Raw genomic sequence first — 25,411 nt, forward strand, 5'->3', positions numbered from 1 at the left:
TTTTTAGATTTCAGGCAATTTGTGGGGTATTTTTTTAAACGAGCGATCCAAAAGTAGTACCAGCATTCCACAGTTATTGGCCAGTTGTGCCCAATTTTCATAGTGGGAAAAGCCCTGCAATACCAACTAATACACTAATGAGTATGAACAATGGTGGCCCAAGGGTTTGACCGTGGCCTGCAGCCGACGGGACAAACTGCTGGGCAGTGCACCATGTGTACCATCTATTCCTCACACTCTGACCAATTTATACCACAGGATTTTTAGTCTTCAGAAAGGCAATTAGGAATGATAGACCAAAACATTATTATATATATTATTAAAATGTCTACACAAGGGTCCTCCATAAGACAGGACCTCAAAATCAGGTAATAAAGTAGAACCCAAGGCGTTATCAGCTGATACTGGACTACAGTGGTTCAGTGGCTCTTTTTTATTCTATTTTATCACATTTTATTATATATAAAACATTTTTTTAAAAAGCCTCCTGTCCAAATGTAAAATTAGCATTCGCTATATACACTCAACACAGTGCATCAGTTTTTTCCTTTGTGCATAGATGCATGCTAGGAATTCTAATGCCATTGTGATGTCCACATCAAATAAATAAAGTCAAGTCAAGTCAGGAACCGAGTGCAGTTGGACACTTTGCCTGGTTGGTGATCGAGCGGCAGCAGAACATCCACACCACAAAAGACCGATTGAAAAGTGCAGAGTTGTTGTTTGTGTGTGCGTGTGTGTGTGTGTGTGTGTGTGTGTGCGTGTATATTAACTTCCACACTTCCTCTGCCCGGCCTGCCCCATGGGCCCGGCTATAAAATCTGCTATAGAAAAGGCTGTGATCTATAATTCACGCAGATCAGTGACCCGGGAGGAGATACACCGTCTCTCCCTGCTCGCTCCCCGAACACAGCCTGGTGATTACCTACAGTGTGTCTTATTGTTAGTATCTGCAAGTGTGTGTGTGTGTGTGTGTGTGTGTGTGTGTGTGTACGCACGCTCAGATCGGTGTGTGTTTTTAGAGTTCAAGGTAGGAGGCATGAGTGTGTGTGTGCCTGATTTCTGTGTGGAGATTGATGCCAGAGCTCTCCAGAACGTATCGCACCTTCAGTACAAAGTACAAGTTCATGGCCCGGCTTTTGTGGCCACTGTTTGTAGCCATCGTTTTTTTTTTTTATTTGTATTTGTATTAGAGTGGAGGCGATGTGATGATCTGCAAAAAAAAAAAGGTTTTGGGAGGAGTAATTGATGGCGCGAGCAGGGTCACGGAGCCTGTGAGTGTGTGCTTTGTATGTATCTTAAGAATGACAAAACATCTCCTCATTATCATCCACCTTTAAATTCTGCAACCATGTGTGCAAACGTTCCCCAGCAACACACACACACAGACCTAGACACACACACACACACACACACACTCTCTCTCTCCCTGTCATAAGATGGCGGTGGCTGATTACAGGGATTGTGGGTGGTAATCAGTGATTATAGAGGTCGGTCTAGTTAGGGGGAAATTATTCCATCTTCAGTGTCTCAGATGCGGATAAAGAAGTAGGGGAGAGGTGGGAGTGACAAAGATGTAGGCTGATGAAAGACTTAAGCATACACTATGCAATCCAAACCGGCCATACAATATCCATCTATAGACAGGCATCTTATCAGAAACATTCCACGAACGTTATGTTGGAGTGTGTAAATGCTGTAGCAGAACATTGATTCATATTGGAGCACTGCTTGACAGTTGTGTTTCAGACTCCGGGGCTCTGATTGCTTGTTTTTCTCGGTGCACGGTGGAATCTTGTCAAATGCTATCAGGAGCACTAAAAGGAGGCGGTGGAATCTGTTTTTTCCCCGTAAAGATTATTTGCCTCATGTCCATTGTGATATGGTGAAAGCTTGGGCAAATATGACGAACCTTTCTTTTTATCTGTACTTTAAGGTGAAGGGAAAGATTGCCTGAAGTGTTGAAATATTAATATTAAATAATGAAGAGTTAACTTAAACTTGAAACACATTGTGTTTTCCTTTTCCTAACCTTAACCAGGGTGCTTTGGTTAAGATATCCTGTGTCAATGTTTAGCACTATGTACACCCGCCCACCATCTCCCTGTGACTTCGTCGGGAGGCCTAAATATGTCGCTGTTCTCCCTGGAAAAATATGTTGCACTGAACATAATCCAGGACACCGTTAACATTTCCATCAAAACATATTTGGCGAAACAAATAACCGACTTAACCACTTTGTCACAGTCCTCCTACTCCTGCATCTAATCGTGTACGCAATCAATCACAGTGACTATATGTGTTAGTTCTACCCAGGGTCAGGCCATCTGTCTTCAGCCATATTCAGATGTCCCCGTTGTACTTTACAGAGCCACAGGAGGGGATGTTATCGACTTCATTCACATTGACAAACAGGGAGGTCAGAGTTCAACACAGATTGGGATGCCGCACAATGCCACATCAAGTGTCTCTCTCCTTCTTGTACAACACCCCCGATCAAGAATAATGATCAAATCATCAGGACTGTTGTGTTGTTTCGTCTAAATGTCACAATAGCCTTCTTAATGAACCAGGAGAAGTGCTCGAGTGTCAAGCAGGAGGCGTTCTGTAGGTGGGGCAAGCCGGCCATCGCTGACAGGTAGGAGAAGGGATGTAAGTGTTGGTATTGATCCACTGATACATTCCCTATAGCCCTCAGCTTAGCCCAAAGGAGCCTGATCGGTCTCACTGGAGGGAAAACACGCCACTTCAATCACCTCTCAGGAAAATAGACAACTCCATTGGAAAATCGATCTCAAGCCAGATCTATGACGTCATCCACAGGTTATATGTCGAACCATTTGTGTTTGTGTGGCACCATATGCCCCTTACTTTAGGAGTGCTGCTCCGATCATTTCTCTGCCTGGCCTGTGCTAATGCTGTCAACTGTACCCTGAGACTTAATGCAAACGACCCAGCTGGTACCAGACTATGTTGGCCAACAAGGAACTGGGAAGTCTCTAGTCATTAGAACGGTGCAATACGTCTTTCCCTCATTCTGAAGGTATCTAGAGTGACCGGATACACGATCAAGTTAATATGTTGAAATGCCTATCAAGAAGCACTGCACGAGTGTATGTAATACTCAGGCTGCAACAGCTCACAGACACCATTTTGCAACTCTTGAAACGTATCACAGCGGCAACTACTCCTTCCGTTGCAACACTCAAAAAGTAAACAGTAGAAAGCGCTACTTGCCGGACGATGTTGCATTGCAGCACATGTTTTATCACGACTGTGCCAACGGACCGATTCCATTCAAATGCATGAGAGCGCTGCATTCAGGGCTTCTATTGGTCTTGAACACGTCGTAAGGCAAAGTGCTGCATGACCTGCTTTCAGTCACTGAAATTTGATTTTCCCACGTGGGATTGCTGGATGACATAAAAAACAGTCCAACGAAAAGAGTTGTGTCCGTCAATGTGACTTCAGGCTTACGGATGGTAGTTTGTTTGTTAATAGTCAGTGTGAAATCATCTCTATAAAAAGATATCTGCACATTAATGCAGATTCTGTAGCTATTGGTTATTTTTTGGTATTGGCATTTATGGTTCTTGCTTAGTATTGACCAATCACATTGGCGCATGCTTTGGTCGGATGCAGGTAAACAATCCGTGTGGAGAGCAAAACCGGGAACGAATTGGCCTAAATGTAATCTGTGAACCCCATCACCTATTGTCCGACAAATACAGATATATAATCGGTCATAGACGTCATCTCTTAACTCCATTGGCCAAGATATACGTTATCCGTACATCAGCTGACTACACTGGAACAGTGTCTGTTCCCCCAGAGGCTAAACCGTAGTCGGGCCAATGTGTTCTGAGATTGATGTGAATATGAACCGGACCAGAAGAAAAGTGAAGAGAAAAAGAAGTTGAAGAATGCACAGCTTGTAGTTTCCAGCAGGTACCCTGTGAACAGTCTTTCTGCTCATGCACTTCCTTTCAACTGGTCTTCAAACAGCTTCAGGCAACGCCCACGTTTCAGCCTGGAAAGGTGTTCTCTCCGGAGGTTGCCTGAGCTGCGTATTTTTAGAATGTTTTATTACTTTCTATTGGTTTGATCTTTTATTTGCCATGGCAACCAATAAAAAGTTGCTGGAACAAGCTGTTTGTTTTCAGTGGTGGCGTATTCTTTTATTTCTCAGCTCGAGAGTATCGGCTTGCATTTCCCGGGTCTCCGCAGAGCCAGCATTGTCTCGGATTACAGAGGTTTGATGTGTTGGGAAGCACAAGTGCAGCTCCCCGGCTTGCCCGCTACCTCTGAAAACCCCCACAACCCTGCCTCGGCTTCACACATCAACCAATTAAAATGGTATCCTAGCAACCCCAGTCAATATGTCTCTAAGCAACACCATTTTAGCAGTATGCAGGAAATGATATCTGAGCGGCAGACCTCTCACATGGGGAGAGATATTGCTTTTAAATGGCTCTTCTCTCTTCCCCCTGCCCTGGTATCCCTCAGTAACCACAGACTCTCCAATAGTCTCATAGCTTTGGTAAGTCAGTGCACACACACACACACACACACACACACACACACACACACACACACACACACACACACACACACACACACACACACTCTCTCTCTTGTCGGCCCCTAACCTTTTTCACTGTACTATCCTAGCCTCTTAGATGAAGACATCCCAGCTGCAACACTCACTGACCATAGAGAATTCAGCCACGTTTGTACAGTGCTTGAGTGTGTGTGTGTGTGTGTGTGTGTGTGTGTGTGTGTGTGTGTGTGTGTGTGTGTGTGTGTGTGTGTGTGTGTGTGTGAGTGACCACCCGCTGCCCCTCCTCTGGAGACACATCTACCAGTCCATTAGCAGGACACTAACATGCATGGACATACACACACACACACACACGCACACACACACACACACACACACACACACACACACACACACACACACACACACACACACACACACACACACACACACACACTGCCCTATGAGCATCTATTCTCTGCTTGGATTTTGTGGCCACTGTTTGTAGCTGTATAGCTCCTTAAGAGGTTAAGAAATCAATCTAACAAGATGGATACTATACTATACCGTTGTCTATGCGAGCAAGTGGAGAAATAACGACCCATTAATCACGCAGAGTAGACGACAATTTGTCAGATACCGGTTGTGAAGAGGTATAACGAGCTGCAACTGTGAGCAAGATCTGATCTGGCATTGAATTAAAAGCTGCTGGATGCTATCAGAGAGTAGGCTAACGTTAGCAGCCCTGCCCTGATTTTTTCTGTTTACACTCGAGCAACCCAAGTCGGTGCCAAAGACGGCGTTTGGCGTGTCAAACTGGCCGGTGAGACATCATTCCAAAAACCCTGAGGTGCAATTGAGTTCAAGATTGGAAGCCAATCAGCTAACCCTGCCAAATTAGCTTGCTAGCAACATCTATTAAAATCTGCCAGCGAGAGTTAAAATCTGGTATCAAGGAGTCGGCCGACGTTATCATCATGAACTGTATTGCTGGACCAAAGTGCAGAAATTTCGTTTGGTTGCGGATGAAAGGATTCAGCGTTAAAGTTGATGTCACGGCAACGACCAGCTGAGAAACCCGCCTACGCTGAAGGGGGTACTAGTGGAAAAGGAGCAGAGCCGTACAAAGCAAAGCAGAAAGCGGGATATGTGTGTGTGCAGGTTTGAACACAGCTATGAAAAATACATGGATAATACATCACCACGTTTATTGGAGAGGTTGAAGTGGTGGAAGTGACATTTGGAAGTGTGGAAGTGGTTAAAAGCAGAGCGCCTGAGTTTGTTTCTAGCCCGCTAGCCGGCATCAGAAACATACACACTCTCTTCAGATATCATGCCAGCCTCCACGGCCTGAAGAGAGACAGGAATGGGGGGTTGGGCAGGTGAGGAGGATGATGGGGCTGGGAGGCAGAGAGAAACAGCAGCAGGGAGAGAAGCTGCTGGAGGAGGGAGAAAATAAAAGGCAGTAAGGAGAGAACGTACTGCACATTGTTTTGAGCGTTCTGTTTCCGTGTGTGTTTTACTTTCTCTCGACTCTACATTAAATCCCTAAAGTGGAGTTCCTCTCTATGCTCTCCTTTCACCCAATTACCAATCCAGCGCTATCACACACACACACACACACACACACACACACACACACACACACACACACACACACACACACACACACACACACACACACACACACACACACAGTGACTCTCTCGTTCTCACTCCTACAGTCCTCTGCATTATTCATGCTTTGGGTGTAACCTCATCAGTCAACACACAGTCAGTAGACAACACAACACACACTCTGCCAGTTCCCTCTCTCTCTCTCTCTCTCACCGTCACGCGCACACACTCGCGCACAAATTATTCATGTCCACATCATTAACAGTTGTGGGAGACACGGGGGACGCAGTCTGTCAGTCGCATACATGGAGGATTGGAAGCTCACAATGTCCACCTGAGCTCTGAACACAACGACGGCAGGCGGACGTACAACACGGTCCAGTCGCTGGAAACAGCTGACTGGAAACACTCTGCAATGCTGATGTTGGATGGGTGCAGAAAAGGTGCAGAAAAGGGCTGAACAGTACAGTACATGCTGGTTTCACAGCAGTTTAAAAGTGATTATTGTAACTTCTGATCCGGAAACGTGTGCAGGTTCAAAACTGACTGCTGCCTACTCAAAAAGTAATAATAATTTAATCATTTTTAACTCTGCAAATCTTAGTAAAGTGGTTTCAGGTAGGCTACCTGTCAGTTTGTGACAGTGTGTTGTAACAGTACTGTGTAATATTTCTAAATGTAAGTAAGATGATACATCATTATTTTGAAAGGACTAAAACAGATTTGCAAGAGTGTCCTGAGCTGACATGAGAGGATCTGCAGGGAGTAGAGATGGACGAAAGCTGAACATCTGTGCTGCTCGATGGAGACACGTGGAGATGGATGGGATTTGTAATTATACACAGACAAGTCTCATAGTGGCGTAAAAGGTGCTGAGTTCCAAATTCAGAGTACAATCAAAGCAGCAAATAACTACGTTAGGATACAGGATATAGTGGAGTAATGTCAGCATTAGCGCAGAATGAAGTCACTACTCCCTTTGCTTGTGTTGTAATCAGTCTCTTCTCTGTGCTTTGTTTTCATCGTCTGGCCAGCTTGTTAGTGCAGTCTTGTGTCTCCCACTAGCTAGCCAATCGCCGCTGGCTCAGCTGGCGCCAAGTTGAGAGCCGTGCGGAGGCACTTCCTCATCGTAGATACGCTTTGAATTTGTGCTCCTTTTTCTTATGTTCTCCATGTGGCGTCCCACAGCTGCCACAGCCCTGATGCTGATGTTTTAAGAAGATACATGTCCACTACAGCAGCTACGCCACGGCCCCTTCACCCACAATTATAAATCCCTCTTTAGGGTTGAGCCAGTGTAAATTGTAGCTCAGTCAAAAAAAAAGAACAGAGAAAAGAGATAAGCTAAGCTGTGCCCGAAGTGAAATGTTTGCGCAAAGTGATGTACCACTCAGCGGCTGGATGATGAAATGAAACCATGTAATCAGTAATCAGTTTCACTGACTGAGCTGCTTAACTTCCTCCTCATCCAGACAGTGATGGCAGCCATGAGAACAATGTGGAGCTGTGTCTTTGACCTCCCTGACCTCTTCCTCTCACTGTGTCAGACCTCTTGCTCCGTCTCAAACGCCTCTCCTAAGGCTTCCTGTTCGCTCCTTCACTCGTTCTACGATTCCTATTTCCTCCTCTATTTTCTGCTCTGTTCTTTCACTCTCCGACTCTTTCTGCACTTACCACATTCTCACCCCTGAATCCTCTTCGTCATCAAATCCCTCATCTTCCTCCCCTCCTTAATCCCGGCCTCGCTTTACCTCTGACACGCTTTGGCTGCAGCATCCTGCTCCTCGGTTACGGTAACCTGGTCTCCAGGTTCTCGAGGCTGAGGGATGCACTTGCTATCAGGCTTGACACCACTAAGTGGTACATGTGTGTACATAGCATATATATATACATATGTGTGTGTGTGTGTGTGTGTGTGTGTGTGTGTGTGTGTGTGTGTGTGTGTGTGTGTGTGTGTGGGCTGCTGTGTGTGTGTGTGGGCTGCTGTGTAGGAATGCTACAGACTGAACTCGGTGCACCAGGTGTCAAACTACACACTCGCCTCACACTCTCTCAGGAGTACACACCTTTGCCAGTGCACTGCAGGGAAATCATCTTGGGACATTCAGCAATTTATAATAATTAAATCTGCCATGTAGCTAATCTACAAAGTGCCCTCACATTCCGGATTAAATAATCGAGCCGTCGTTTTTAACGGCCAAAGCATGCAATAAGTCTGATTGTTTTTCACCTGAGCTATAGAACTTATAGAGCAACATGAATAAATACATGTTATTTTTCTTCTTCTTTTGGTCTCAGCACACATCCAAATAATGTATTTATTTATTTCCCATCGTCCCTTTCGTCAGTTGAGGGGCGCCATACATTAGGCTGTGAAAATCAATCTAGCTCTCTCCCACTGATAGAAGTTCAATAGCCCGGGCTCAGTTTCACCACTACGTTTCCAACATAATGTACCTTTGAGCAATCTTGACACAAAGCACAATTAAATCCAAATGAATAATTAATAAATGCTCGACAAAAGAACCATATCGTACCAACCGACTGGCCCAGCTGAGATGTTTTACACACTGGCTTCTGTTTCATCCTTTTATCCGTCACCATCATCATCACTCCCTGCCAACCAAACGCCACAGCCCCTTAGCCTCACCCACTCTCCTCTTCTCATCTTCCTCGGCTTTCTTCTCTTCCCAATCACCCCCATCAATCTTCGTCCGACCCTCACTCTCCTCATCCCGCTCGCACGTTATTGTGTTACGGAAACCAAGATCGCCTCCCCCTGCCCCGTGATCCGCTTCACCTTAATCTTCATGAAGAAAGGAGAGGGTGAAGAGGATGGGATGGGGGAGGCGCCGGCCTCGGGGTGACGAAGACAATAGAGTGGAGATGAAAGAGGAAAAAAAGGAGAAGGGGAGAGAAAGGAGCAGCGAGAGGCAAAAGGAGATGGGGAGGAGGAGGAGGAGGAGGAGGAGGAGGAGAAGCAAGCTGAAATGTTCATGCAGGGTCACTCACCGGCGCGAAACAATTTCCTCAAAAGATTTTGGAAAAAAAGACCTAACAAGATTTGAGTCTGAGAGGGAAATGGTGCCAGTGTGTGTGTGTGTGTGTGTGTGTGTGTGTGTGCACGTGTAAAATTGTCAGCGAGTGTGTCGGCTCGCTCGTTGATGGCCTGAAAAATAAAGTTCTAATGAGAGTGGCTCATTAAACATAGCATTTATACACAAAAGACAGGACAGGAGATTTAATGAATCCTCTCTCTTCTCTTTTTGTCGCCTGCTTCAGCTCACACACACACACACACACACACACACACACACACACACACACACACACACACACACACACACACACACACACACACACAGTCCTCATGGGATTGGATGTTATTTATCTCCACCTGCTGGAGAGCCAATTAAAATGGTTTTCTGGAACCACTTCTGATGCTGATAGTGCCATAAAAGCTTTCACACACAGAGAAAAAAAAGTTGAAACAACACTGAATTTGAGGCATTTCAACACATTTTCTCCGTCCCTGTAGATTACATACCTAAATCATGACATTCAGGGGGGATTTGTCGAAATCCCTCATATCCTGAAGTTTGCTCTTCAGCGTTTTCTCCGCGGCTCGTAGCGGTTGATGGCCAACACCTTTGATCTGGCTCACAAAATTAGGACTCGCTCTTGAAGTCGTCGCCAGAGGAACTGAAGTAAAGAGCGAAACTGTCAGGAAGACGTCGCCGGAAATGCCAAACGGAGCCCACCGTCGGGTCCTGCGCGTGACGCCGAATGACGACATGCGTGGGATCCAAACAGCCGATAGAGAGCAGAGCGATGTCTTAACAAGCTGGCTCTATGTAGACTGACATCAACGCAACATGTCTCCAAGGCAACTGGCCCCAAAGTCTCCTGCCTCCCGTCATCATGGTAACCTGCAGGAATCTCTTGATGTGATGTCATGCTGACATGAGCGAATCACGTTTACGGTTCAAACTTTATTTCAGTGTGAAAACAAAAGAGCTGAGGAAGCTAAAGGCAACAAACCTTAACAAAATTATTTGCCTTTATTTCGTCCAACTTACTTTAGTTGCAGTAACTTATAATTCTATATTGTCGAAACTTTCATTTCTGTTAATTCAAACTTCAAACTTAAAGTCAAAGTTCAGGTCAAATGCCTCCAATAAGCAGCGTTCTTCATATTTGACAAGAAAAAGAGAAAAAGGTCTGGCTGAAGTGGAATATAAATTGTAGTGTGTGCTGATTAATAAGCACACTCTCAGCCGGTTGACCTCATGGCGCTGAAACAGCTGAGCCAATCACAGGCAAGCATGAAAGCAATCTCAACAACATGGAGTTGTTTTCTGGATGAAGCAGAGTAACAAAACGCGACCGCACAGCACCATACATCTGTTACTGTAACAGTAAAATAATACAATGACAAATAATACAAACAAAGAAAACATTTCAGTCATAACTCTACTGCGTCTCACACTGCGAACGATCGCATCACATGGCGGTTGATGTGACGCGACGGTGATGACCTGCTGCAACGACTGTCAGTAACCCTCCTACACACATCTTGGTTTTCTTTATAGTAGAGTTTACGCTTTGTTATTCATTTTCTTGTGTTTCAGTTTGTAGACATTTGGCACATTACAATTACATTGCACGTACATAAAAAAAACAAGATAAATGATGACACATCTGCTTTTGGGCCAGATTTAAACAATCTATAGCTTGTGGTCTTAACTGCATAACACGAGTGCACTTTGGGTGTGACCAACTCTAATTTTGCAAGTTAAACGGCGCATAATCTGGTTGCAAAGTACCAATGGGCAACAGGGTTGTATTTATCCTCTTAATTAATCATAGGTGGGTTTGTTGTTTGTGCCTGCACCTGGTGCATTGCTATTTAAATGGAAGATTTGGCCTTTAGAAAGTGGTAATATGTTGTTTTTGAAAGGCTAAACAAATATGGATTGAAGCAGAATTTTAAATAAAAAATGTTTTTTTAGTATTAAGTATTAATCTCTAATCTTTTTTTTAGTACATTTTGACTTTTGGAATTCATAACTCGAGAGTAATTGGAAATGTTTGGATGACACAAGTCCCAAACAATGCTTCGCAGTCACCACTGGAATCAAACTAATATTAATGTTGCCTTATGTTGCTTGCTATCTGCTTCTGTGCAGAAATACCACGTTTAAACAATCAAAAAGTGTTGATGTTTGAATCTCAACATTATGAATGAAGCTTTGTAGCTTCCAACTGATTGGCGCTGATTTTGAGGGCTCCGTCTATCTGTCGCTGTCCATTGACGGGGTGTGCTTAAACCCGACCGTGGTTCCACACAAATCTAAATTCTTACATTAGCTAAAATCAAATAGATGATGACATAAGATTTTTTTTGAGAAGATGATGGTATGAAATAATATACCAGAACACAAATTAGCAGAGCTTTAAGCCTTTACAGCTAAAGAGTTAATGCTTTTAGGACTCTCTCACAAATGAGAGAATGTCAGTCTGCGAGCATACACAACAGCAGGACCCCTGCAGATGGCTCGCATGAATAGAATATGCATTTACTGTGAAGACATATTCAAATATCTGCTGTGAAAAGGGCCCATTGATGGATGTATTGACACAACTTAATTGTTTTTCTTTTTCCAAATTGTAATCCTTATTTAGGGCAAAGAATAAAAGCGTTTCCCTTTTTTCGTCAACAGTTTAGCATGTCGGTTTATATCCAGCCCCCCAAAAAACAAGGGACATATTTTATTGTCTATTGTTTACATTTTGCACTGTAAGGAAGTGAATAAAGTCGTAATGCAATTGCACAGGTGACAGACACAAAGCACATCGTACTGTTTATCCATCTCTAACGTCCTATAACTGCAGTAATCCTACCATCTAAAGATAATTATGCCTTTGAAATATCTCCTAGCTTACTCTGTTTATTAGCAGGGATCATTGCAATTAATGCCTGGGCCGATCTGATATAAGGTCAGAGGTGATTTGAGTTTATTAATCCCCACTAATTACTTTATGAACAGCTCGTTTGCTGAATCTCATGAGCCTCGTAAGACGGGAAGCTAACGACTGCGTGCACTAATTAATACCTTTACAGTCAAAATGGTAAATACTGAATGAAGTGAATGGAAATATCACATTTACATTAATTATTAGTGTGTCGGTTGACCCTCTGGGAGCTCAGAAGAGTGAGTCTCAGAAGAGCGAGTCTCAGCATCGCTCCGGTCTCGCCGAGCTGCATAGACTACCGTTGGAGACAGAAAACTTTTTCTTAAGGGATACGTTCCTGCGTTGTATATTCTTAAGTAATAGCCTATAGATTAAACAGGTATTGCATTGGATACTGTAATATATTATAATCCAGGAGCAGTCTGTAATTGTATAAATCCTGTTAAGGATTTGGCAAGGCTTCTGCATGCCAATACTGCTGGGGTATAAATTTCATTTTAATAATCTGGAGACCCATTTCATGGTCGCCCTTGGCCTCCAGCCAAGTGCTTTAAAGAAGAACCCCCACCCATCGACACACACACACACACACACACACACACACACACACACACACACACACACACACACACACACACACACACACACACACACACAAACACACACACACACTTTTGTACAGTACTGTAGTTAAAAGCAAAGCATAAAGTCTGCCTTCCTATTCCACTCAGTCTGTCTCTCTGTGAGGTGAATGGGGAGCTAATCAATTGTCACTGTGCTCTGAAAGGCCAGGGCTCCGGCTACAGCCCTCTGCTCAAGCTAATATCACGCTCTGTCTTTTAGCTCCACCCACTCCGCCACCTCACATCTGCCTCAATTTTCTCCAGTTTTTACATGGATGTTATCTTGAGACCTCAACACAACAACCTATTTGACGCCTTGCTTCCACTGTTGTATTTATATTGATTATCTGGCTATCTTGTCGTCTACAATTTGGGATTATTCCTCTGTGGGGAGAGACGGATCGGTGGGAGGCAGGGTGAATAATGAGACCAGCAGTACCATACAGAAAGGAGGCCATTATAGGTAAAGACAAAGAAGAGTGCGGGAGGAAAAGATGAAGACATTAGCTCCACTGGTGCTCCTATTTAGAGGTAAAGTTATATTGAAACATATGCAGCTTTTACTGCCATCCCAGTGACTTCGGCTCTTATCTCTACTTGTGGATTAGCACTCAGCCTGTCCACTTAGACCTTTGCTGAAGAGCAGATAAGCTCCAGTCTCTGAAGAGGCACCCTTTGAAACTAAAATTGGCTTCCCATGAAATACTAAGTTGTATGCAGAGTAATTTTGAGTAAAAGGTTACATGTTCAGGTTAATGTCCACCATTTGATTTTAAGTGGACAAATGCATTTTTTAATTTTTGTCTTTTTTTTTTTACCTCATACATTTCACAGCTCAACTACCAGCTCTGTGGGTTCTTGGGAATGAGCATCCCCTATATTTTGATGGTGGTAATGTTTGAATGGTGTTGAAGTCTGATATCTTTCATGAACTACACGAGATAACTTGTCCGACTGTCAGCAATCATCGTTTCACACAGCGCCTAAGTGGTATAACCTCAGGTGTTCTGATGCGGCGCCTGGGGGCTAAAAGGCACACTTAGTTTCCCGCAGACAGCTGCTGGTCCCCGTGGCTAAATGCATACAATCCTATATGTGTAGGTATAAGTGAAGGGACAAGTGATACAAGTTCACCCCCAACCTTACGTTGAAACCGCATAGGGGACGCCGGTGGGTGAGTGTTAAATAAGGTACCTGTGAGGCAATGAAATACATTCTAGGAACTCAAGTTTGAATATCATTGTGTTTAAAGACACATCAGACGGCAAAACTCTGCACAACCGTTTGCAACGATGACGCCGGCAAGCATTCTGTCTTTCAGTCGGTAAACAGGAGATTCACGTCGTTCACATTACAAAGCATCCTACCAGAAATGTGCGCTTGCTTTTCTTTGACTGGCCAAGACAGAGCGTTAATAGATGACATCACACTGGCATCCCCACTCACTGCAAGACTGGCTCCGTTGAAAAAAACAAACACAGTTATTGGTTATCTCAAAGAAGAGCTACTGCAGATGTTCTACTTGGCTCATTGACAGCTCCAGTGGTCTGAGCCCCTATTGCAGAGTAGGCTTGTCATGGTAATCGGTGTTACGTGGTGTTACATGGTGATTACATTGCTGTACGACAGAGATGCATCCTATTCAATTCATTTTCTTGCATCAGTGAAATCAAATAAGCATTTGTCAAATTAAAAAACTCAAGTTTGTCAAATAATAAGCGTGTTTATAAATACTTTGTCAGAATCTGGACACTACAGTCGATGAGATTTGACTGACTGGGCAGATTTGGCAATATATTTTAGATTTAAACCAACGGCTCAGCATTCATTTTGTTCAAAATGTAAGCTATTGTGTCGAGTTGCCTCTTAGCAAAATGCTCTGAAGGAATTAAGGTTTCCTCTGGTAAGCAGTGATGCAGTGTATATGTCTCTGGCTTTTATTGTGAAAGGTAGGTATGGAGGGATCTAAGCAGTATTGTGCTGCCGTTGACATTGTGGGAGCAATAAAGAGTTTGCTGTCTTGGTTCAGAAAACGGGGAATCTGCAACGTTAGATCTTTAGATATTCCTCGGATATTAATTCGTCATCAAGTAATATCTTGTCTTATAAAATGTCTGGTGTAATCGGTGACACCCGTGTTGTCACAAGTTATAAACCAGTGGGAAGATTTCCTACCCCTGGCCTCCATACTGAAGCGGTCACAATCACTATGACAAAAAAAGCAGAGGCGGAGACAAAAGAGTGAACATAAGAGCATCTCTCTCTTTCTCTCTCTGTCTCTCTTTCTCTCTCTCTCTATGCAGTAAAATCTTTTGTTGCCGGGAAATCTGAAACACACAAAACCTCCATCGACATTTGACTCGTCAGCAGTGTCTGTGCTTCTTTTTGATTCTTTGAGCTGGTCCCCCCTCTACACAGCACTGTTTGTTTTTTTTACAGGGAAAAGTGTATGAATGAGAGTGAGAAGAAGAGAGTGATTCCGATATAGCAATATAACAAGAGGGACTCTTCACAGATTGATTGAACAATGGCCGATCATTCGAGAGACACTAGCCTGAGGTTGTGTGCGTGTGCATGCGTGTGTGTGTTTGTGTTCATGTGTGTGTACTGCTGAATAGCCTGGAGCAGCTGAAAGAGAGATAAAGACAAAGCTGCTGGATAGAGATATAGAGACACACAGAGCCGAGTGCTACACACACACACACACACACACACACACACACACACACACACACACACACACACACACACACACACACACACACACACACAAAGCAGAACTATAACACGGACATGGGTATAGGAGAGTGGCTGTGGACCAGCTGTTATATATAGCGCATGGGGAAAACTAGGATAACACATAAGTGTTCTCTTGCTGTTTGCCATACAAACAAACACACACACACACACTTATTTTTTGGAAGAACACACAGTGCTGCTCACCAGTGCAGTAAGATAAAGTTGAAACAAGCCAACTATATTAAAAGGCAAAAACAAATATCAGCCGTCTCTATGAAAGTATTTCCATTTATATCTGGACCATTTTACCTTGTATGTGATTTAAACCAAAGCTTTTTGTGAGTTTTCTTGAGATCCCTTTTTTCTTTTCTTTTCGGGTTAGCTAAGTTCTTCGTTTCTACCAACGCCCCCACCAAAGAATGACGATGATGGGTTTTCATTGCATGAGAGCGGTGAGAGGGAACCAAGACGTTAAAGGTTGTGGGCCGGACAGCGAGACAACGAGCGGAAAGTCCCCATGAAGCTCCACAACGCAGAGGGGAGCTGCAGACTCAGGGGATAATGAGAATGGTTATGGCAGCCTACGTAAGCATATTTCAGCTAACTTGAGATCGATTTCGCAGCGTAACTGAGGTTCTCCATTAGACTTCCATGAAACTAGACCCGAAAGTGACATCAAATAATGATTTGTCTCCGGAAAATGTATTGACTGAACTTTGGAGGCGGTGTGTTGGAGTGAAAATGCATTGGATGACGACAGTAAAAGAAAAAGCTGTCACCAGCCATCATTCCACTGTCTTTCTGTCACAAACACACACATGCGCACTCACACACACACACACACACACACACACACACACACACACACACACACACACACACACACACTCTCTTACCTTTTTGGTGAAGTCCATGGCTTTGAGGATGGAAAGGTTGAGCGTTTCCAGCGAGGCCAGAACTCCCTCATAGTCCCCCATGTGCTTGGCAAAGTAGTCTGTTCACACACAAGCGCGCGCACAATTTTTAAGTTCATAAGTGTGAAATAATTTGCAGTGGTTAGCCCAATGTGGCTGAATTGATAGAATACATTTTAAAGAAAAATAATTGCACTTCAACTGAGAAGTACTTTTTAATAATAGATAAGAGAGGAAATGAGGGCAGGGAAGTGTGTGTATATGTGTGTGTGTGTGTGTGTGTGTGTGTGTGTGTGTGTGTGTGTGTGTGTGTGTGTGTGTGTGTGTGTGTGTGTGTGTGTGTGTCAGGGCAGTCCACTTACCACAGAGTTCCTTAGTGTCAACATTACTATCACAGCACAGCAGAGGAGCAGCAGAGGGCGAGAAAAGGGAGGGAAGGAAGGAAAGTAGGAAGGACGGAGAAGAGCAGGGTCAGAAACAGAGGAAAGGCTTGTTTGCATGCAGTCTCAATAACACACACACACACACACACACACACACACACACACACACACACACACACACACACACACACACACACATACAGAATTGAAGTTTGGCAGACAAGGAGCGATCTAACAGGTCTGACAGGAGCCTGAATAGAGCCGCTGCCATCATTCATGCTCTGCTCCCTGTGCAGAGATTCATTTGGCAGCGAATTCTTCACTGACGTTCAGAAGAGAGAGTCGAACAAAGGGGGGAGAGAGGCAGTGAGAAAGAAAAGGTGAGAGGATGGAAGAAGAGGAAGAGGAAGACAATGATGATTTTGAGATGTAACTGATGTTGGAGGAGGAAATGGACTCCATCTGTGCATCTCTACATTTTAATATTATGAATTATTTTAGTAAATGTTGCACATTAAGGGGAATGTTATCAAAGAAATACAGTGACTGAGGTTAAAAAATCACTTTCCATTGCTATTTGATGTTTGAAATTTTGGCAAAAGGCAGTGGACATTATGCTCCGTTTTGATTGGATGATCCTTGTTCGGCAGTCTGATTTGATTACTGGCACATTGTATTTTCTGAAGCAGCAGATTCACTTAAATGCACAATGTTCTGCCAATATGAAATTCTGGTCCAGCACTGTGACAGATGGGCTTTATAAATATCCACTAAAAGTCTAGTTTTACCCACAAGTACATCTGTTTTCCTGTTTACTATTAGCATATGTAGTTTAAACTGCACCCCGGGACGTTTGTCAGTGTCGGAACTGTTCCAACATTTAGTCGGTGAAGATAAAAGTGGCAGATTTCTATTACCCAAACATTGGATCCAGATGTTGCATTTTGAAAATGGAAGAAAACCAGTAACTAAAGATCATCTTGCTCGGACCACACCTATACTCAAACTCAACCTTTATTTTGATCTCAACTTAACGCCTACAAAGTTTTGGGACAATCTTTCCTTCCAAAAGGTTAAACAAGCACAGGGGTTCAAATATGTGAAGCCATGAAGGGTTAAAGACAGGATGTGGAAAGACAAGAGGTCATGGACCGACTGAAAGAGAAGGATGGAGGATGGAAACAAAGAAGAGCCGGGCAGAAATCACAAAAAAAAGAGCGAAAACCAAAGTGACAGAGACGGATGGACGAATGACTGGAGGCAGGACAGCGCTCCGTCACTGCCCGCCGCGTCCCTCCTCTCCATCCATCAACTTCCTGCCTCGACGGGAAACGCTTACGCTGTCTTTTCTCCTTTTTCTGTGCCCAATCAATAACCTTATCTGCTGTCACATGATAACGCTGCGGCCCGGCTGAGTCTGACTTAACTGCACGGAGACGGAACCTTTCTGACTGCATGCGCTGCGGAGAACGAGACCCGCAAAGCGTGACCGTCTCCGAGAGGCCAGATGGCGACGGTTGCATGGTCCACTTGCTGCACTGATTCAAAAAACTGAAAACAATGTCCGCTAATGGCTGAGACTGCCGGAGAAGTTATATATTGACCCTAATTCAATTCTACAATAGCTATAAAGGTCGGCTCTTGTTCTGCTCGGTTTCATTTTTATTTCAAGGCCCTGCGGGCTTCTGAGGTGTAAATTAACAACGTCCCTCTCTTGATTACCAGATCCCACTGTGTCAGCACACTTCTCCTGATTGCAGGCCGGGTGAGCTGATTGGCTGATTATGAAGGGGCCAATAAATTGGGATAATGAAAGCCAATCAAAACACGGTGTCCTGAGGAGCAATTAGACGTACTGTCGGGAGGTTAACGTCCCGGAGACTCGGGATGACTGATGAAAAAGCAGATGATGAGAGAAGGTGAAAGACTGACTTTACTTGCCGTTCTTTATTTCCTCTCAATATGTGTTTATCTTGTTCTCTCCTTTTATCTTTTTTTTCTCCATTTTGTCAGTTTATTTTTGAAAGTGTCAGCTAATGAAAAAGGCTCTTAATAAAAAGAGCTTTCAGAACGGGATGTGGCATCCTTATGCCTGCGCACACGCACACACACACACACACACACACACACACACACACACACACACACACACACACACAGTGTGATACTGAGGCTGTGCAGCAGGTCTCTCCTCTTTTTCATAATTGAAAGTGAGATGCCATCAAAAACAAAAGTCCCGGTGGAGTGAGCACATAAAACACCTCGACACACGCACAAATGTGCACGTACCGTATGCAGATTTATTTCATGCAGCTACACCCAGCCGTCTCTCTTGCTGAGCGCGACAGACACACACACAGACACACACACACACACACACACAGACGTGCTGTAGTAGTGCTGACCTGGTGTTATCAGAGTCAATGGTGTGAAACAGCTTCTCCAGCTCTTCCTCGTTCAGCGTGCCATCGGAGAAGAAAGCCTGGAACTCATCCAGAGACAGCTTACCATCATCTGCAGGAGACACACACACACACACACACACACACACACACACACACACACACACACACACACACACACACACACACACACATACCTGTGAAAAAGCAGTAGGAAGCAACCTTCTTTATGTGTGCCAAACAACTTTTTAAGCTTGTCAGGACCCAGCACTGATCTGCATCTCAGATCATTTAACTCTGTACTGTCAGACGGAAACCTAACCAACTGTTCCTCGGTCTGTAATCTACAGCACTGGTTTCTGAGAGGGCCCAGAGGATGTGATAATAAGCTTTGAAAGTGTGAACTATTTAAAATATATCAATTTGTTCCCATACAACTTGTTCTAAATTTTTTCTTTTGTAGTCATGACTGAGATGAGCTTTGTTATTTCTATTCGATCTTCATATTTACAGCTCCGCTGTACCGTGCTGCCTCCCTCACAAACACAAATGCTCAGTGTGATCCCAGCCTTCAGTGCTCTCTCAAGCTGCTGTGAAATCAATCCAGCATGCGCCGCAGTCTGCCACCAACCTTTGGCCGTATCCCTGCTGTCTGTCTGCCTCTGCACTTTGCTCAGCGCACACAATGCCGATTATGTTTCAAGGCCTTTGGGGAAGCATCGATAACCAACAGGCTCTTGAAATACTGCTGGATTTCTGCTCCCGTTATGTCGACTCGAGTACTAAGAACGCGTTTGTTGCCACGGTCCTGTGTTCCCAGGGTGCTTCATTCCCCCAACGTGGTCAAAAAGAAAGTCCATCTCTGGTGTATTGATTTCTGCTTCCTGAAGAATGATACCTTTATCTTTTTTTTAATTTTTACTTCATTACAATCAACAACAAATTAATGTTTCAAGCCCAAACTCTCTGGTTGACAGTTCTCTGTTTGCACCTCTATGACCACACCCAACAGTGATGTCACTTCATCACTACATCACTGCAGCAGGATGGGAAGTTAAAACACGACAGGTCAGGAAGACTTTTTGAGGAGGTGTTACTAAGTTTGCCCCAAAATCAAAAATACATTGGATATTCTTCATATAGTAGCGATATTAATCAGTCCGGATGGTTTTGGCGTGACGTAGGACGGAGAGCTGTCTGCCTACTCTCCAATATGATGGACCCATAGGGCACTCGGCGTGTGATGCTCAAAGCGGCAAAGAAATACATTTGAAAATTTCCAATCATGACCCAGTTCCTCAAGATAATCTACAGACCTTGTTGTGAGCAGCTTGATCTCTGAACTATTTTCTTTGTATCGAACTACACACACCAACCGCACAGAAAGAAAGCGTGTATCTGCTCGTGGACGAGAGGCTCGATACCTGGCTGAGCTTTACCGTTAGCTAGCTCAATTATGTTGAGGAACACGGTCATGTGCATCTGGTCTAATAGCAGATGGAGTTGCCTAAACTGATTTTACTCAGAGCTGTTGGAGCATAGGACCTCGGGACGACCAGGTGTGACATACTTTATCATCAGTAGCAGGTTTTTTATTCTGCATAGAGCCAACCAATACTGTGGAGCCTTTTCATAACCAATCCAACAACCAACCAAGCAACCTAACCAAAGCAGGGTGAGCGTTTCTGCGGTATGGGTGGTGCCGCTGCAGCAGGGAGTGGCTGTCCACTCTGTCTAACCTGGCTTGCTAGAATGCCTGACTGTCTGTCTCACCGCATGATGCAGAGCTAGATATCAAATATTAATTCCTCGCCCTCAAAGTGTGTTTGTCCTTGAATGTGGCTGACTGGATGCAGCAGGTTGAGCTGTGGGACCACAGGGGCAGGAGGACTACAGCCGTACCGAAGTCTGCCTCGTCGAGTCCCTCCGCTGGTTCTTCAGTTACAGGTTTTGGGTCGAGCGTATATGTTTGTGAAATTTTATTTTATTACCAAGAATCTGTACATTTTATATTGCTCTTTCCTTTATTCTGCTGCTATTTTCTGTCACAGTATTGGGTAGTTTTTGGTTTCCTGTTTTATTTTGAAGTCCCTGTCTTTCATGTCCTCTGTTTCCCTGCACTTCCTGCCCCTGTGATTGTCTGCCCTGTCCCTGATTGTTTCCTCCTGTGTCTAATCACCTGCACCTTCCCCGTGTATTTGAACCCTGTTTGTCTCCTGCCCCAGTGTCCGTTCGTGTGTTCAGATCCCTGTTTGTGATACTGTTGATCCCCCTGTTCGAGAAATAAATTACTTTGCAATGTTTTCGGCGTTTGGGTCCTCACTTCGTCGTCAACCCGTGACATTTTCTTGCTTAAGTGTGTCTGCAACACATCCAAAAGAGAGAGTTTTGACCACTAAAAGAGAAAAAAGGCTGCACATGCTTTTTGAAACAGACTAACAAACTGTCAAAATAAAAAAACTTCCAGGAACTCCACAACCATGGCCAGCCACGCTCTCTCTGGCTGTCGTCTCTACCTCGCGTCACACCCTTCTCCCCATTAGTCCCACCACATCTTCTTATTCCTCCTCTCTCTTCCGGCTCCTTGATAGACAAACACAAACAAAGAGCGGACTCTCCGATGTGGTGCCATGTTGGTTCCTGCTGCATGCGGCGGTGCTAGGTAAGAAACAGCTCTTGGCATAACCTTTCCCCGACAGAAGGCGTGTTTGTTTGAGGCGGACTTTTGAAAAGCCATCACTTGTGTTTCACAGCACCGGACCTCGCTCTCCCTGTCCGCCCAAGCTCGTCCGCTTATCCGGACTCTGAGGCCATGACTATTTCTAACCTGCTCCTCTCTGGCGCAGCAGTGAGGCAGCAAGCCGAGGCACTGGTATTTAATTCAGCAGTGACCCAATTTACTGTGTGCAGCCAGCTAGCCTGGTTGTACCCTCATAGGAATTCGACAGTAACACACCAGAAATGCACAGACACACACAGACGCACACACACACACACACACACACACGCACACACACACACACACACACACACACACACACACACACGCACACACACATGCAGACGCACACACCACTCAAGCAAGGCAGATAGCTAGCTAACCCCGTTTTCTAAAGCATAAAAAAACTACAGCTTCAATAATCCCTGACCTGAACTACCGCTGTCAAATAGTCTAATGAGTTTGTTACTTATGTCACATGATGGCCTCACACACACATATTTGTATTCTGCCACTTGCTTGTTCTCCATTGGGAAACAAGCAATTAGCAGGCGTTGAGCTGTTGAGCCACTGAAGAGCATACATAGAAGGTCCTCAAGCCACCAGTTCACCCCTGCACCTCCTTTAAGAAAACCCCATTATAAATAAAGCAACAACAACCCTGACAACCGCTCACCTCATAAATTGGCAACGAGAGGCGGTGATGCAACAGCCGAGAGCATCCTGTTCCCATGCGAGTGAGACGCGGTAGATTTCCTCTCTTGGCTGAAATCAGCATTATTTTACCGTCGAAAATGGGCCATGGAGAGAAATCATTTTCATGCAAAGGAAATTAACCAAACTCAAAACATGTCCTTGAAAACATCAGGGAGGAGATGAGCAGGAACTGTTTTAACTCTGTATACAGCTTGGGATGAATGATGTCAGAGGCTACAGTTACAGTGGTGGAGTGGAAACAAGATCAGATTTTAATGGATTTTCTGTGACAGTGAAGAACAGGACAAACATGGATATGTAGTGCGCATGGGCACATGATGCATATGCATGATGAAGATACTGTGAAAACTATGTATGTTCAGATCCTGGGAGGTGGTGGGAAATGAGGTCCGGGATCCAAAAGAATTATAGTATAAGTATATTTAATAAAAAATGATAGACAGCTTATGCTCCCGCACGGGCCCTTTTCAAATCCACGGCGCACCTCAGACACAGGTCCGAACAGTTCGCTGGGCGGAGTTGAAAGAGACCGAGCGCTCGCGCACCAGTTAGTTATTTAACTCATTCGTGGGACTTAAAGTCCTTCCTGTTGGTTTAATGTTTTATTACTTTTCTAAACATATTACTGGCCCTGCCGTTTCAGGGGCGGAAATAGATTCCTTCTTCCGTCTTCTTCTTCTTCTCCAAAAAGGGTAGTGTCCATAATCTCAAAAGTCAGTATTTGGCTCCGCCCCCTCAGGCGAACAAGATAACTACAACTCCTTAAAGCACGAGTCAATATATCATGCAGCATGCAGCATGCAGTATTTGACTAACATTCATTCACACATCAATCATTCTACAGTAATAAAAGTGACCTTCATATGCATACAATTACAAATCCCTCATAATAATATCCCTTATTAATTATCACATTTCCTGCATTGTAATTTACACACAAACAACTCATTTTATATAGATGTGCAAGTCACATGTGACAAACAAAGCTTAAAAAACACTATAATACACATACACATAACCAGACAAAAAAAATAATATATATATATATATATAAAAGGGGGATAACATATTCATTTGTGAGATTTGCTGGTTACTGGATTTTTGTTTTTACCGTCAGGCAGAGCCAGACTAGCCGTTTCAAATATTTGCGCTAAGCTAGCTAACCGGCTGCTGGAGTGGAGAACAAGAAAGCAAACTAGCTTACCCAAAATGTCTTCATTTTTCCTTTAAAAAAAAGTGTAACACAGCCTACCGTGTTCCCAAATCCCTTATTTGGGAAATGGGAAGACACAAAGTATCATGGGATGTAAGTGTGTCTGTACCATTACAAGAGTTGAGTCAATAGTCACCGAAACTGAAATGTTGGCTGAAAGTTTGTCCTGCCCATGTACAACACTGCATCGTGTCCTCAGGGGAATTAACGTTCCTTGTTTGCGTTGCTGCATTTTTAATTCTTTTTAATTTTGTACTGACACAAACTTCCGTACTGCTAATGCAGATTTAATTAAGGAAATCACACACACTCTCTCACAGACCGACATGGACAGCGGGTACTGTGTACCGTAGGGCTTAGGTAGAGGAGCTGCCGGCTGTCTCTGCCTTGGTTGCTGTTCTTGTTCCCTCTTCGAAGTTAGTTTGTTGTCACGTTCACTTTCACAGAAAGTCTATTGGTATGCAGCCCGCTGCGTTGTTTCACATACAATGTAATATACTCATGCAAATCTGTGCCGCGATTTATTCAGATCTGCTCGTCAGCTGGGGGATTGTCTGATTAAACCATAAATGAATTAATGAAAAATTACCACACACCTCACAGAGCAGGGGATGTTGCGTGTGAAAAAAGCAAAAACAAATCTTCCCTTCATATCCTGCAGATTGAATGAAACCCTGCTTCATTTCCCCCTAATGCCAAGTCATTATACCGCAGAGAATAGGAGTCATAAACAGCGTGGCGTTTTCAGGCCTTTTCTTTCGTCAAAGTTCTTCCTTTTGTAATCCTGAAATCCTCTTCGTTCAGCCGATCATGGAACATCTACATCTCCGTAGCGTCGCAAATCACAGGGGGTGAAAATGCCATCTGTGCAGTCTTGTCATTTCAGGGTGAATTGATTCAAGACCGATTCAGGATTTGATTCACCTTTGGTAAACATGACGGCTTGCTTGTCGCATGCATGACCGATTTAAGTTCCTTTTTTATTTTTATTTTGCAGAGCAACGAACCAGCGTCAAAAGGCCACAGGCAAAAAAAAAAGACTGTCGCTGCCTTTGCTCTGATATCTCACTTTGTGTTTGCTGTCAATAAGGATGCATGATCCGATTTGGTACAAGGACATTAAATGACTATTTATTCTTTTAAATATTATTTAAATTAACAAATGATTGGTATGTCAATGAATAGTACCCAATCACATCATATTCATTACAAAAAAATGAATTACCAAAACATATGATGCAAAAATAAAAATAAAGACTTGAACTGCGTCATACACAGTCATTGAGCCAAGGATACAATGACTGTTGACTGATAACGTCTGTGGTTATCCGGCCTGCTGCAACTTAGCTACACGACATGAACATGGTGTTGGTTGTAACGTTATTTGAGAACGTCATTTTCCAACGCAAAGCTAGGTAATAACGTAAACCAATGTTTCAACATTACAGATCGTAACTGTCTTCTAAATATGATTGTAGCGTAACCTCACAGCACTGGTTTGGCCGATGCACAGGATGCTCACTGCAGTTCTCTTCACAGCCACCGGTGGCATTAATGTCAAATAAAGT

At 43.9% G+C, this 25,411-nt stretch overlaps 1 protein-coding gene across 1 annotated transcript in view; it reads right to left on the reverse strand.

Moving 5' to 3' along the window:
* necab2 (N-terminal EF-hand calcium binding protein 2) overlaps window positions 1-25,411 on the reverse strand; it is a gene marked incomplete at both ends in the record, with an annotated part of 95,167 nt that overhangs the window by 44,303 nt on the left and 25,453 nt on the right. Inside the window, 3 exons of the mRNA XM_079223210.1 lie at window positions 16,392-16,489; window positions 16,772-16,797; window positions 19,198-19,306. Coding sequence (XP_079079336.1) covers window positions 16,392-16,489; window positions 16,772-16,797; window positions 19,198-19,306 — 233 coding nt within the window. The remainder of the gene's footprint in view (window positions 1-16,391; window positions 16,490-16,771; window positions 16,798-19,197; window positions 19,307-25,411) is intronic.

This window comes from Taurulus bubalis (assembly GCF_910589615.1).
Source record: "Taurulus bubalis genome assembly, chromosome: 9".
Lineage (NCBI taxonomy): Eukaryota > Metazoa > Chordata > Actinopteri > Perciformes > Cottidae > Taurulus > Taurulus bubalis.